Here is a 14324-nt window from a genome sequence, read left to right on the forward strand (position 1 = left end):
TTTAAATCATAATTATTTAATGTAGTTTCTTGTGAAGTCCAAGAGGTAAATCACTCAGCTGTGTATCTGCATTTCAAGGAAAAAAGACCATTTTGAAGTATGTTATAGTCTTGATTTCATCTCCAGAGCACAATTTCATTTAGCGATGTAAAATATTTCTCTATTATAGAAATCTTATTCCTGCTCCAAACTGAACACCATCACATATCCTGAAAAGAAACAAACAATAACAGTGTAAGTAATATGTAAGGTACTGATGAAATGAAAATCAATTCTCCCTATCCCCAAATTCCCAAGGTTTTAGCTGACAAAGGCTTTTTAAAATAAATGGTTTTACAATCTGTCATCCATATGGAGCATTTACATTTCCAAATAAAGCCCATAATTTTGAAATTGCTATTATACATTCACATTGCCCACTGAAACAGAATCCTGCTCCTGTATGAAAGACTGAATATCTCACACAATATTCACAGACAAGCACATGCCTCCTGAAGCTTTTTTATTGCATATTACAATATTTGCTTGATGCAGGATAATCAGTTGCTAACAAATGAATTTGTTCTTCTTTTCTCTTTTTCTATAAACTTGTTTTCATTTTTCAAGCAAAGGCTTCAAACTAGGTATTTATCAAAAACATCAAATGAGGTATTTATCCAATCTTTTGGATTCAGAAGGCTTAAGAAAACTCCACAAGCTGTTTCAGTGATCACTTCCCCACCAGAAATGAAGCTGCTGCACAGCTATTTGCACATTTCAACAGGTGCTCTCAAGATAAATGAGCTCTGGCACTTGGGAAGCAAAGTCTTAACCCAAATGTGAAACCAAGGTGAATGAAGGGGGCTGGGAAAGCAGCACGGAGATGTCTTTGTTGCTATGGAGTGAACAAAACCACAAGGCAGGACTCTCTGAGAAAGACAACAGGAGTGCAGGAACCTGTCCAGAAGCTGGTGTGGCAAACCAACCTGTCTCCAGCCTGCACTCCCATGGGGAAGCAGTAGTTGAGCTCCAGCCTGGCGATGTTGCCCAGGCGCAGCACTACCCCGGCGCCGTAGGACCAGCGGATGCACTCGGCCAGCCTCTGCAGGTGTGCCCTGGGACCCTCACCTGCAGGCAAACACCAAGGATGAGCAGCACAGCAAGAGGACAACACACTGAACAAACCAGAACAAACACACTGTGATTGTAGCTGCACTGCTGGCATGGACCCCCATGTCCCACTGTAGGGTCCCACTAGCAGGAAGGAGGAAATGAGTATGAAAGACTTCAATGGCTTTACTGCTCCCTTCCAGTGCCTGAAGGGAGCCCGCAGAAAAGGTGGAGAGAGACTCCTGACAAGGGCCTGGAGTGACAGGACAAGGGGCAAGGGCTTCACACTGACAGAGAGGAGGGTTACATTGGATATCAGAAAAAATTTCTTCCCTGTGAGGGTGGTGAGGCCCTGGCATGGGTTGCCCAGAGAAGCTGTGGCTGCCCCATCCCTGGGACAGTCCAAGGCCAGGTTAGATGTGGCTTGGAGCCACCTGGGATGGTGGCAGGTGTCCCTGCCAATGGCAGGTGGGAGAACAAGATGAGCTTTAAGGTCCCTTCCAACCCAAACTATCCTGGGATGCTATTCTATGATTTAGTGGGTCTCTACTGTTTTTGACTGAAGTATCTCCCTCCCATATGGATGTCACCTTTCTTACACCAAGTAAGGCTGACATCAAATATCAGTATATTCTAAAACTGACTGAAAACATATTGGAAAGTCATACATTAATACACTGAAATGTATCCTGAATAGAGTTAGGGACGGGAGGAAAAGAGTCCCATCAGCTACCACACCCTCATCTAATGCCACCACTTTTTCTTTAGTTCACCCAGTAAACACCAGAACCCTGCTAAAACATCATCTTTCATTCTCCCTTCAGAATGGTGTAAGATAGCAAGTGTAAGTTGCTGGTTTGCAAACATCACCTATTCCCAGACATCACCATTACTCTCCTGGCTCTTTTTCCTACAAGTTGTGCTTGAAATTGTGGAGAGAGCTAAATAAACTACAGGCAATCTGTCAAATATATAAGTTAAAAGCAGCAGGTTTTTGATAGGCACCAAAATATATGCAGTAAACAAACTGCTTCAGAGGGAATAGACAGAGAACAACTCTCCCTTTTGCTTTTATATTAAGAGAAGAAGATTTTTTTAGTCTGTTGAGTCTTACCATAGTTGAGATTGCAGAGATTTCCAGCATTAAGGAAGAAATGTGTTCGGAAAAGATCTCCAAACCCTCCGCGGCCAGGCCGGAAAGGGAGAGGGGTGTAGACATGCACCCCTCCAGCCCAGTAGGCTTCTCCTCCCAAATAATCACCTGTTTGGGCAAAAAGTTGGAATAAAGGCATTTACTGTGGAACATATTAAAAGAATCACTTGTTAAAGGTACAAAACCACATCCGTAAATTGTTTTACATTCCGTAAGTTTATATTCCACTTCTATCCTTTACAACTCTTCCCATCTGCTTCCAACTCTCTCCAAACTTACCACCATTAGTTAAAAAAATTAGTACTTCCACATTTCTTTAAACTGTCCAAGGGAAGTGCATTTCTCTTCCTTCCCTCACCAGCATGGCCTGAGGCATGCACCTACTCATGGCAGTTCATCAGAATTACCTCCTGACCACCTCTGCAATACATTCCTTGGTTTTAAAAGCGGTCAATTGATATAACAACAATTAACTTCAAAAGAGACTGGATACTGAATCCACCGATAACAGCAGAGTAGAACAGAGGAAGCTCCTAGCCCTCCAAACACCACTGCTGAGGAGATTACCCTTCCCCTAAGCTACCTGATCACAGGCTGTATCAAACAAACTGTTGCCATAATCATGTTCTGGGAACTTTTCCACCTTGAAGGTTGCTTACTAATTAAAATGACACATTGGAAGTGTGCAAGTCTGAACACACACATGGTTTACAAAATTAGTAATTAATCATGGCTTAACTAAGAACTACCTGGCTTTATCACATTGTGAACTAATCTGTAACAACAGATCAAAGCCCTAACACTTCTCAAAGTACAGAATGACTGTAATTATTTTCAGATAATACAGAGTTTAAGGACTCTCTGTGATACACTGATATTTACAGTATTGCCAGAGGAGGGGGATTTGAAAGTGTCAGACCTTCACTCTGGGGTCCAATGCTGTACATACTGAATCCACGCACGCTTGTTGGTCCACCAAGGTAAAACCTAGTGAATACAGATTAATTTAATTTAATGCTTCACTTACAGGTAACTTTGTAACAGGTTTAGTAATGAGATCTTTAGACACCAGCACTAGAAGGCAAAATGGGCTACAGAGTGAACAGAGTCACAACATGGCTTTGTGTCTGAATAAACTCATGCCTGCTCCAGAGTTTTGCAGGTGGTAAATACCATTTTGCAACCATAAATGTGGGCAGCAGAGCTACTACACAGCAAATTATAAATTTTTACGAGGCCAATATGAAAATGGCTTGAGTATGAACATGCAATTATATATAGCTAATACAAACCTTTATTCTCCTCAGAACTAGTACTGTTTTTCTCTTGTGCAGAGTTTTCTACATACAATACTTCTGTTGATAGGTAAAAAAGTCCCAAACATTTAAAAAACTTGCCTGTCAGCTATACTGGATGGCTTGTCTCCAATAGGTACCAGCAATCCGCCCCAGAGTGATGCTGAAACAACCTTTGGAGAGAAAAACAAGTTGTTTATTAATATTTATTCCTCAGGCAGAGCTTCCATCAGTCTCCCAGAGTTACAGCTGCTCACACTCTGTATGTTGGATTTGAAACAGGATTTTCAGGAAACTCTTGATGGTTGCTGCCCTCTTCCTTTTATGCAGTGCTGTGCCTTGAAAACGTCAGTGTAGCACACTTGACCCAAATGCTACTTCCACAACAGCTTAAGGGAGACTCAACCTCATCCAGCACCTCTTGTCTTTAGAATTTTCATGTCTCAAATTAAGACAACACTGCTGCCATCAATTACTCTTGGCAATTTGAAACCCACAGGAGACTGAGTCCAACAAGCAGCTGCCAAAAATGTACAATTATGACCTGTCTGTAAATTAACCTTATAATTACATGAAACCAAATTCTGCAACTCACCATATTGACATCAAATAAACATACAGAGTTATTATTTATCTATAAAAAGTAATTCTTGTAGCTCAAATCACTGAAATAAATAGATTTAATCATTTGCTTGCTGCCTGTGTGCCAGGTAGAAGTATTACTGACAGACAGTGAGATCTATTGTCAACACCTTTGGGATACAAATTATTGTAACCCCTGACTTTTAAGTTTTCCTGATGCAAGTTGCTGTTTAATTCCCCATTCAGCTCTGAGAAGAATTTATTGTACTATCTCCATGTGATAAAAAACTCCTTCCTAAATGCAGTTAGAAATATTCCTGGGATATGTTGAAATTCTTATTTCATTTTTTCAGTATTTCAATTCAAAACCCTATTTCCACCTAATACTAAATCAATGCTGTTGAAATCAGTCTTCCCATTTTTTCCCAATAATCTTACACCCAAGAAACAATTACATGCTATGACACCAAGATGAATAGTTATATATTCATCATTTCAATTAAAAAAGAAAATTAAACCAAGATTATACAGAAGGTTTATACATGAAGGTTTCAAAACTTTTAGTTTTTTCGAAAACTTCCAAAGTTTTTGAAAAATCCCTTCTAAGGAAGACTACAAAGAACAGACATGACCAGCATCACTTCTGGAAGGAAAATCATTCTTATGGTTAACTGTGAAACAAGTTCTCTCCAAAATTCCCACTTTTCAAGTGATTCTGCACAGCAGGAACATAAAGTTAAAAATATAGTTCATCAATTTTCCAGAAAAAAAAACCAAATTATCTACTCCTTTATCTAAAGCCATTTTTTACAATCTTTTTTCCTAATGAATAGTGAAAAATAATCATAAGACATAGGTTTAATAGCCCCAGAAAAACCTCAGGTCAATTACTAGAATATCTTTTAAAAAATTACCGAATCCCAGAGAAGTTGCTTATTCAACTGAAATTCAAAATCCTCTTTCAGAAAGCGCACATCTCCACCTGTATAGCCAGCCAATTCCTGCAAAGACACAAATTTATGCAAGTTGCAACAGATATCACATGTTTCTTTCCTCTAAAAGTTCAGCATGTCTGCATCAGCACTGGCAGTGTTTTTCTTTACAAGAAATACAGAAACACTGGCATGGTGAGGCAGCTGAATTTTGGACTGAAGCACACATGAAGCTGAGAATAATGAGCAGCATTTTTTTCTTTTCAAATTATTAAACCAAACTTGCTTTCCAAGCCATTTTGTAAATGAAGGCAAGATAGAATGGAGCTGAAAAATTCAGCATCAATAATCAAGACTATTTCCCTAGATCTGAGAAGATTTCTTGTGGTGAAGAAAGGAATGAAACAATTTGCTTTTTCAGCTCTCATGAAGTGACTGAACTAACTCAGTGTTAAAGGCAGGATCTAACAAATGACACAGTAACTAAACCCTGAATTACAACCACTTTTCTCACTCACAACAGCTCACTGCTGCTTACTTTTAGTTTCAGGGGCATTTCAAAACTACCTCTAAAGCATTAGAGAAATTAATCTTTCTGAAGTATTACCCATACAGCAGAAAAGCCAGCTTTTAGAAAGGCTCTGATTGTAACAAGAGGGAAAAGCATTTTCTGTGCCAAAATGATACATGCATATGCCTTGGAGAGTTATTTTTAACCCAGTCTTTCATTTTTAACTCTCAGAAATTTTGTAAGTAGCAACAGGACTACAGCCTGGCAATCTGTACATGACAGTGTTAAAAAAGAAGGGCTAATTAATACCCACTGAAAGTGTACTGCAAATACTGTCCAGAGATAGTGTCTCTCAGCTAATAAATAATTTAATGCTGTTGGAGAGGCTGTGCTCTTTGACCAATGGCATACAAATGAAAATTTTCTACCCTAAAGAAAGGTTCATGATTTTAAAAGGCACACTCAGAAAACAGAAAAAGTAATTACCAGTCTGCATTGTCTCCTAGTCAATTTTTTAATTTCTAACTTTAGGCATTTTTAACATGAACATCAATTAGATAAATGAAGATTTGAAAACTGGAACACACAGATAAGCCCAAATAATAGCACAAGTGATTTAAGGCTACCTGATTAATTTTCAGCAAAACACCTCGTTTTGGCAAGATTGAGGAATTCCGGGAATCAATTACCATGGCATGCTGAAAAGAACAAAAAACTTTGGGTTAGGTTCTCATACCTGTGGAAAGCCTCACACTGACACCATAATTTTCCTTCCAAAACTGTGCAAACAGTGGGAGACATCCACAGCTCCAGCTAAGATTAGTGTAGCAACATGGATTTGGGAACAATATCCCTACAGAGTGGCTTTGTTTGACATTTACAGGCCACATGAAATGCATGCATTTGTACCTTCTGCCCATGGCATGCACCAAAACAGAGCAGCAGCCCAAATGCAACCCACCAATCTGCAAAGAGTTTATCTCCTACAGGTTGTAACCTGCAAGTGAAAGATGGCAAGTGACCAGAAACAGGAATGTTTACAAAAGGTTCAGGATGAGGAAATCTGCTCTTCCTGTCGGCTACAAAACAAAGCAATTCTGCAAAAAGAGATGGCAGGTGAGACAGAGGGAGAACAAGGCAAAGCCTAACAGTCAGCTGTGATTCCCTGCTCTCCCTTTGGGCCTCCTGGATTACTCCATAACACAGCAAAAGGTGTCTGAAGGAAAACATGTTCCCTCCTAAGACAAAAAGCTCCTCTGGTATCACTCCTAAGTATGAGATGACTCAAAGTCGTGTGTTTTTAAAATATTATCATGAAAAAGCCTTACAGAGACAGAAGATTTTAGAGTGTGTCCACTTTCCTCTCGAACAGAAAAGGATGCTGTTCTAGCAAGGCAGCCAAGCTCTCTCCACACAACCTCTGATTTCAGTGTGTGATTGGTCATCCAGATGGGAAACTACAACACAGAATTGAGAAAGTCATGAAAACAATTGTTACAAAATAAATATTCTTTATATTTGAGTCTATGGCTTTCTTCCCAAATTTCTTATAACAGAGAGAAACCCTTTTCCATTTCAGAGTTATGCTAATTCTGCTCCAGCCAAGAGAGTTAGATGCACACTAATTAATCCATCCCAAATGAAAAATATCTTGAATTGGGCTGATACAGTAAGCTAGGCAGCCAGCTGCCTCTCTGAAATGATAATTTTAAAAAAATTGAAGAAAAACAAATTGACACTTTTATATGGCCAAAATGAGACTGAATTGTAACAAGAAGTCCAAGATGCACATCCTCTGTCATTTTCAGATTACTGACCTCTTGCAAACAAAGAGAAGTCAGCTCTGTGCACAAGTGATTCAATGATTCAAAAAGTAAACCAAGTACTTCCAAGAGCTCAAGTGAAATGTAAATGAAGCATGTGTTACACTTGTGCTACACTCACATTATATTCTAATGATATTCCTCTGTCTGTTTCTCGAAGAGAGCTCCAAGGGAACTGTCCAGTTACTTTGTATACATTAACTGAAAAACTGAAACACAGCGTTAGTGGCAGGCTTGAAAGGGAACGTATTTAAGGTACAGTTCTGAAAAACCACAAAAATTGAAGTAACCAGCTCTGCTACATCATTACCACACCCTCAGGAAAGATTAAACTTAATTCTTACTCAATTAAAGATCTTATATTCCTCCACTAAAAAACAGTAGTGAAAAATGTATCCCCTACTTTCTTTCGAAGTTTCCAGGCCTTGGTTTGAAGAAGGACAGGCCATAGGAAGTTTCCTTTGTTCCATAGGAGAACTGGAAGGTCACCTTTTCTGCACGCCCAAAGAGATTTGGGAACTTGAGCCCAAGCACCTACAGAAAATAAATAAAGAAACACCCAAAATACTAGATAAACAAAGCCCTCCTCACATCATAACATTTTATCTCATTTGCTGTCTTGCATCTTAATGATATGCTGAAGCCAATGAAATCATGAGAATTAGAAATTAAGATGTTTAAAAATACTTGTAACTGAAGGTGGTTTTTTTCTCTGTTAGTTTTCTCTCTGCATTGGCAGCAAAAGCCAACAGTGCAAGCTACAATCAGACATGCAACTTTTAGGCTGTTCAGTAGCTGCTGACTTAACCTGCACTCTCCCTGAGCCATCAGTACTGATGTTACTTCAGGCAAAATCTCCAAACCTGTCTCAGAGCCCTGGAGAACAAATCTCTGGCACAACAAGCAGCTGCTCTGCAACTGCAGACTCTCCCACTGATCCTCAGGAAAAACTCCTGTCAGGGAGGGTTCACCAGAGCCAAAGCAAAGGAAATTTATCACTATGGAGCCACTTCTCCGTAGTTTTGTTTGGAGCAACAAGATCCCTTTGCAACCAGACCTGATGGTGGTACAACACAATTCTACATTTCTCAAGGAACTACTGAAACATTTTTGCCTATTCTGACACAAATTCTTTGCATCCTTTAGGCAGTTCTTGGCCCTCTGGCAGAAAAGATGGAGTAGGTTTCTTCCCAACAGACACTACCACTGTACTATTGTTGTGTGTTCTATTGGGAAAGAATACTGAAAAACTCCCAAATCCTGGCTGCCTTTGTCTGACAGCTGTTGGAAGCAAACCAGTAGCCTGAGCTTTGTAATGATGATCATTATGCCATAAAGGGAAAAGGCTTTTAGTATGAAGCACTAGAAGTATAAACTTCAGATGAATTTAAGAGATTAGAATAAATAAATCTATGCAAATCTTAAGAAAACATAATCTGTGCTGCCAATATCAGTGTATACAAGTCATGCTTTTAGAGCATTCACAGGTTTTACTTCTCTGTGATAAATTAAAATCCAATAGAAGAGGAAGTTGAGCACAAGAAGAGAAACCCAAGCAGCTTCCAGCCAGTTCTGAGCAGCACTGAAAGCACCAGGCAGGATTCCCTGCTGGTTTCCTTCAGACCACAACACCCTGGACCTGGTTCCTGCCAGCAACTCAGCCAGCTCCATCTCTCCTTGCCCATGCAGAACACCATCACCTGAGTGATGGGGATCTTATCCAGGTTAAAAATACCCCTAAGAGGAAAAGGATGAGTCCCTTGGCCTGGCTTATGCACCAGCCCCAGGCACAGCAGCCCTGTGCAAGTGAGAAGGCAAAAAGGGTGCAGATGAGCTCCTGAAAGCACAGCCTGCTCACAGACCAGCACTGCAGCTGGTAACTCCTGTGGCAATTGGTAAATACTGCTCACACAAGATTTTAACCTGATGCATCCTTAATTGAGTCATATAAAAACAAAAGCTTGTAGAATTTGTGAAAACCTTGCATTCTACACCCCAAAATAACTGATACTGGGCTGAAAGACAAAAACAAGAACAATTTCTAAGTCAAATATAAAGCATTTTGACTAACAAGAAAAATACTTCAGGTATATCTCAGAGAAACAAAAAGCCAAAATCCTTACTAATCTCTCCAGTAGATGAAACAAATTAAATAGTAGCAAGAAATAATTCAAGAAGTTTCAAGAATTAAAAAACTAACATGCTGAGCTGGAAGCTACAGCACAGTCCTCCAGCTCAAGATAGGCTTTTGCTGAATGAGAGCCTGACACAAGGGCCTGAGAAAGTCTTAGTAAAGCTGGATCAAAACTGGATCACCAAATTCCTTTCTAGGCTTGAAACTGAAAATAAGAGGACTATCAACAGGCATTATTAATAATTTGAAATAATCCATACCATGCTGCCTTCATTGTTGCCAACCATGGTGTTATAGCTCCCAGTTAACCTTCTCAATTCTGTTACCTCAAAGGTCACATCTAAACCATTTGGAAGGGCATCATCTCCTAAAGAAATAAGTGAAGTGCATGTTATCTCTAAAGAGCTATTTTTAAAACTGCAAGACAGAAGGCTACTTGAATTATTTGAAAACTGAGTTAAGGTATAATAAAAGTCCATGTTACAAAGTGAAATGACTTGAGAAAAGGATGTTTGGATGTGAGTGCAGAATTTGATTCAATCATAGGATAACTGGCTTTAATCATTTCATGTCAATGTGATGTGCAGTACAAGTACAGGACATACTTTCAAGCTTTCCCTCACATCTGCCTTGAAACTGTGGATTAAGGAAAGCTTACTGTAATTATTTTAAGTGCTGAAAATTCACTCATGGACAAATAATATTTAAATACACATAATATGCAAACACATGCAAATAGATTTCCTTCATAGGGATAACTGATGTAGACACATTTGTATCCACAGCACACCCACGTGTTCATTTAAAATATATATAAAGTTATACAAGACTAAGTTACACACACAAAGAATGTCCAGCCTGTTACACAGGGAAATACATATTGCAGGTATGAATATATTAACAAAAAGGTGAGGATTAATGAGGGAATACACACCGTGGCAGGTGTCAATCAGAACATCCACCTGTCTGAAGATTCCGAGACGAAGCAACTTCTCACGAGCTTCGTGTGATTTCCTCATCACCTGCAGCATGAGAAAAGCAGCTCAGTCATTGAACATGAGGATATTTGGGTTGGAAGGGGCTTTCAAGATAATCTAGTCCCTTTGAGTCTTTCAGGCAAAAAAAAAATACAAGGATAAATTAGTTAACATGCAGCTAAGTTGTAAAATATTCACAGATTTTGTATATAAAGACACACACGTGCACCTTCAAAACAGAACAGAACCACTTCAACATTTGCATCTGCAGAAACAATTTAAACTCAGAGCATCTGGCTCAATACCTTCATACCTTTCATTAGTTTGCTTCCTAATTACTTTAATAGTTCAAACAATTATTCAAATAGGTTCCAGTAGTTACAGCTTATTTAGAGGGTTCTTGACAGAGTTGCCCCATGTCTGAAGGGAGTAGCCCAAGGCAGGAAAAAGAGAGAAAAAAATTTAATTAATTATTGAACAGCAAGTCTGTTATTCACTGCAACACTTACATCAATGAGATTTTTTGCCTTGAAAACATCAGCAATTTCACACATGATGATGTCATCTTTGGTCCTTCCAAGTCCATCGAAGTGCACGTGCTGAACCACCACCTAAACACAACACAGCTTCACACACAAGTACTGGATTTGTATCTAATAGAGAGGATCAAGGTCATCAATGCACAAAAATTACTGTGAGAAACCCTGAGGACTCCTAGGGCTAATTCCTGCTAACCTACATTATCAGAAATCAGTGCTATCTAAGATTCTGGGAGGTCGTTCCCATAACACAAAAATGAGAGAAAAGAGATCCCTAACACCAAAGCTAACATTGGTTTTAGCAGAAGAAACCCTGACAGATGCAGCTGCAGAAATCACACAAGTATGAAGTACATAAGACAGAATTATGCAGTTAGTCATAGTTGTTTGCTACTTCTTTTATCAGCTATACACAAGCTAAGAATTAAAAGATGAAAATCAGACAAGTGTACAAGCCACAAATATTTAAACCCGATTAAATTCATCACTACCACAAAAGCAGTGCAGTTTCAAATGCAGCTGAAAATCACTCCCATGATGAGGTTTTATCTTGACACATAATCACCTGAGACAATTTTATTGTAAAAAAATCACAGCACTTTCCACGTTACCCAGTACAAATGGACTGCAGAGACTGCATTTCCCTTATTTTTTCAACCTTTTCAGTGAGTTATAATTTTAGGGGTAAATGTCAAAAAAAGTCTGCTTCAAATAGTTGTCAAGGCTTGGAACAGGCTGCCCAGGGCAGTCACCACCCCTGGGAGGGATTAAAAACCATGTGGATGTGGCACTTGGGACATGGTTTAGTGCTGGGTTAACAGTTAAGACTCTGTGATCTTAGAGGTCTTTTCCAACCTAAACAATTCCATGATTCTCTACCAGAGTTTGTAAAAGAGACTATGCAGATTATACTACCTCTATCAGAAGTACCTGTATGACTCTATGTATTCATGTACAATAAAACAGCAAATTAACAGCAACCTACTATTACTGCCAATTGCTTAAATGTTTATTTCTTCTTGTTTATTGCCAAGATGTTTATTTCTCTCCACAAAAACAAAAATCAGGATATTGCTCAGGCACTTACATCTTTGTTTTCAAGAATTTCCTGCTTGCTCTCTGGTTCAACTTCCACCAGTTCAGCTTCCTCTCCTAAGGCACCAAAGTCTGGCCCAGGCATGGGAAGAGGCTCCAAACTCTGAAAGCACAAAAGAAAACTGCATTTAACAGGGTACACAGATCTGTGATTTGTGCCTTTTATAAATGGCTCTCAACAGTGTACCCATCAAATCCTAAGGGAAAAAGCAAAAGACAACTAAAATGAAAGGAATTACCAGAACACTTGACATCTACCTGCTTGCTGAATATTTTAATGAAAGCTAAATAGCTTCCACATTGAATTTCTGAAAATTACTCTACATTCTTCCAAAAAATAGCCTGAACTTTCAAGACAAGCTTCCTGTGTAAAAAGATGAACTCCACCTTCTTTAATAAACAACAACAAAAACCTAAAAAAATCAGGCTGTCACTTCTCTGGTTTAGGTTTTAGGAGGTAGAAGAGTTTGAAGGTTGAACAATAAAATAAAGAGTGTTCTTAGAATGTTAGTTTGCTTTGCATGTGTTTATTTGCTTTTATATTTCAGTACTTCTTTTAGAAGTAACCTTTCAAATAAGGCTTGAGAACCTCAGGCTTTAATCAAACACAGCATGGCTTTATTTATTATACCTGAAAGAGTCCTAAAATAAGACTTATCAGAATAGCTGCTTTCCTGTTGCATAGCAAAATCCACTTGAAGGAAGAGAGAAGCTTCTCCTCCTGTCACAAATTTTCAAGCAAGTGTGAAACACTCTGTATCCACACAATGTTGTCCAGCAGTTCACACCACAGACGGACACAAAACAGAGAATATAAGCAAAAAAATTGAAATAGAAATTACATTAGTCATGGTATTTATATACTCTAGAGCCTTAACTGGAGACAGCTCCCTGCAGCTGTTCTTCAGCCTCAAAACAGAACACTTAGACCTCTATGTCTCTTCCATAAGCACTGGCAGAAGGGTTTGGAGATCTGTGCATGTATTCACGGTGATTTTAGGCATGTGAGGCCCTCAGCCCTCTCCAAGCAATGCAATGCTCCAGTCTCCAATTCTCTCCACGGGCACTTCCCTTTGCATTGTGTGTTTTCAGCTGCTTGGTTTGGGGGTTTGTTTGATTTGTTTTTATTCCGTTTTCATTTCCCCCGTTCTTGCCAGCCCACCCCCCTGGGGAGGTCAGCTCTGGGAAAGCCTCAGGAAAGACCCGAAAGACTCAGATTTTCTATAGGAAGAAACGCTGTACTTATTAAGAAATTCTTCTCCCTGTGAGGGTGCTGAGGCCCTGGCACAGGGTGCCCAGAGCAGCTGCGGCTGCCCCATCCCTGCAAGTGCCCAAGGTCAGGCTGGACGGGGCTTGGAGCAATCTCAAATCGTGACAGGTGTCCCTGCCCACGACAGTGACCAGATGACCGTAAGGGTCGCTTCCACGCCATCAGTCTCTGCGCTTCTGTAAAAACACCCAGAAACGAGCAGGAAAGGGAAGGCGCCTCCGAGCACCGCCACGGGCTCCGAGCCCTTCTCCCTGCCCCGGCCCCACTGCGCCAGCAGCGGCGGGCTCGGAGCGGCTGAGGCGGGACACGGCCCCCGCTCCCGGCCCCGCTCCCGGCCCCGCTCCCGGCCCCGCTCCCGGCCCCGCTCCCGGCCCCGCTCCCGGCCCCGCTCCCGGCCCCGCTCCCGGCCCGAAGGTCGCGGCGGGGAGCGCGGGGCCCTGCGACCTTCGGGCGGCCCCGGGGCGCACCCGCGGCGGGTCCCGCCCCGGCGGATCCCCAGAGCTCACCCGGGCGTGCACGGTGCCCATGGCGGCGGCGGCGGCGGCGCGGGCGCGGCCTCAGCGGCTCCGGCGGGCTCGGGGCGCTCAGGGCCGCAGCGTGGGGGCGGCCATGACAGGCGGCCCCGCCCGGCGCCCATTGGCTGGGACGGCGGAAGGGGCGGGGCCAGGGGAGCACTTCCGGCGGCCGGGGTCACCCGAACCGGGGAGCTCGGGCCGAACCCGGGGAGTTCACACAAACCCGGGGAATTCATCCCAAAACCAGGGAATTCACACAAACCCGAGGAATTTACACAAACCCGGGAAATTCACACAAACCCGGGGAGTTCACACAAACCCGGGGAATTCACACAAACCCGGGAAATTCGCCCGAACCCGGGGAATTCACACGAACCCAGGGAATTCATCCCGAACCCAAGGAATTCAC

General features: G+C 41.3%; 1 protein-coding gene across 1 annotated transcript; it reads right to left on the reverse strand.

Annotated features, from left to right (window-relative positions):
• SAMM50 (SAMM50 sorting and assembly machinery component) lies at positions 1-14065 on the reverse strand. Its single transcript, XM_063395407.1, has 15 exons — positions 13907-14065; positions 12123-12233; positions 11006-11107; positions 10454-10541; positions 9780-9886; positions 7789-7919; positions 7507-7594; positions 6891-7019; positions 6189-6260; positions 5034-5120; positions 3640-3710; positions 3162-3229; positions 2204-2350; positions 966-1107; positions 1-209 (listed from the first exon to the last, which is right to left on the reverse strand). Exons 1-15 carry the CDS (start codon positions 13925-13927, stop codon positions 164-166), a joined length of 1410 nt encoding a protein of 469 aa, XP_063251477.1. The 5' UTR covers positions 13928-14065; the 3' UTR covers positions 1-163.
• Between the last annotated feature and the right edge of the window lie 259 nt (positions 14066-14324).

This window comes from Prinia subflava, chromosome 4 (assembly GCF_021018805.1).
Source record: "Prinia subflava isolate CZ2003 ecotype Zambia chromosome 4, Cam_Psub_1.2, whole genome shotgun sequence".
Lineage (NCBI taxonomy): Eukaryota > Metazoa > Chordata > Aves > Passeriformes > Cisticolidae > Prinia > Prinia subflava.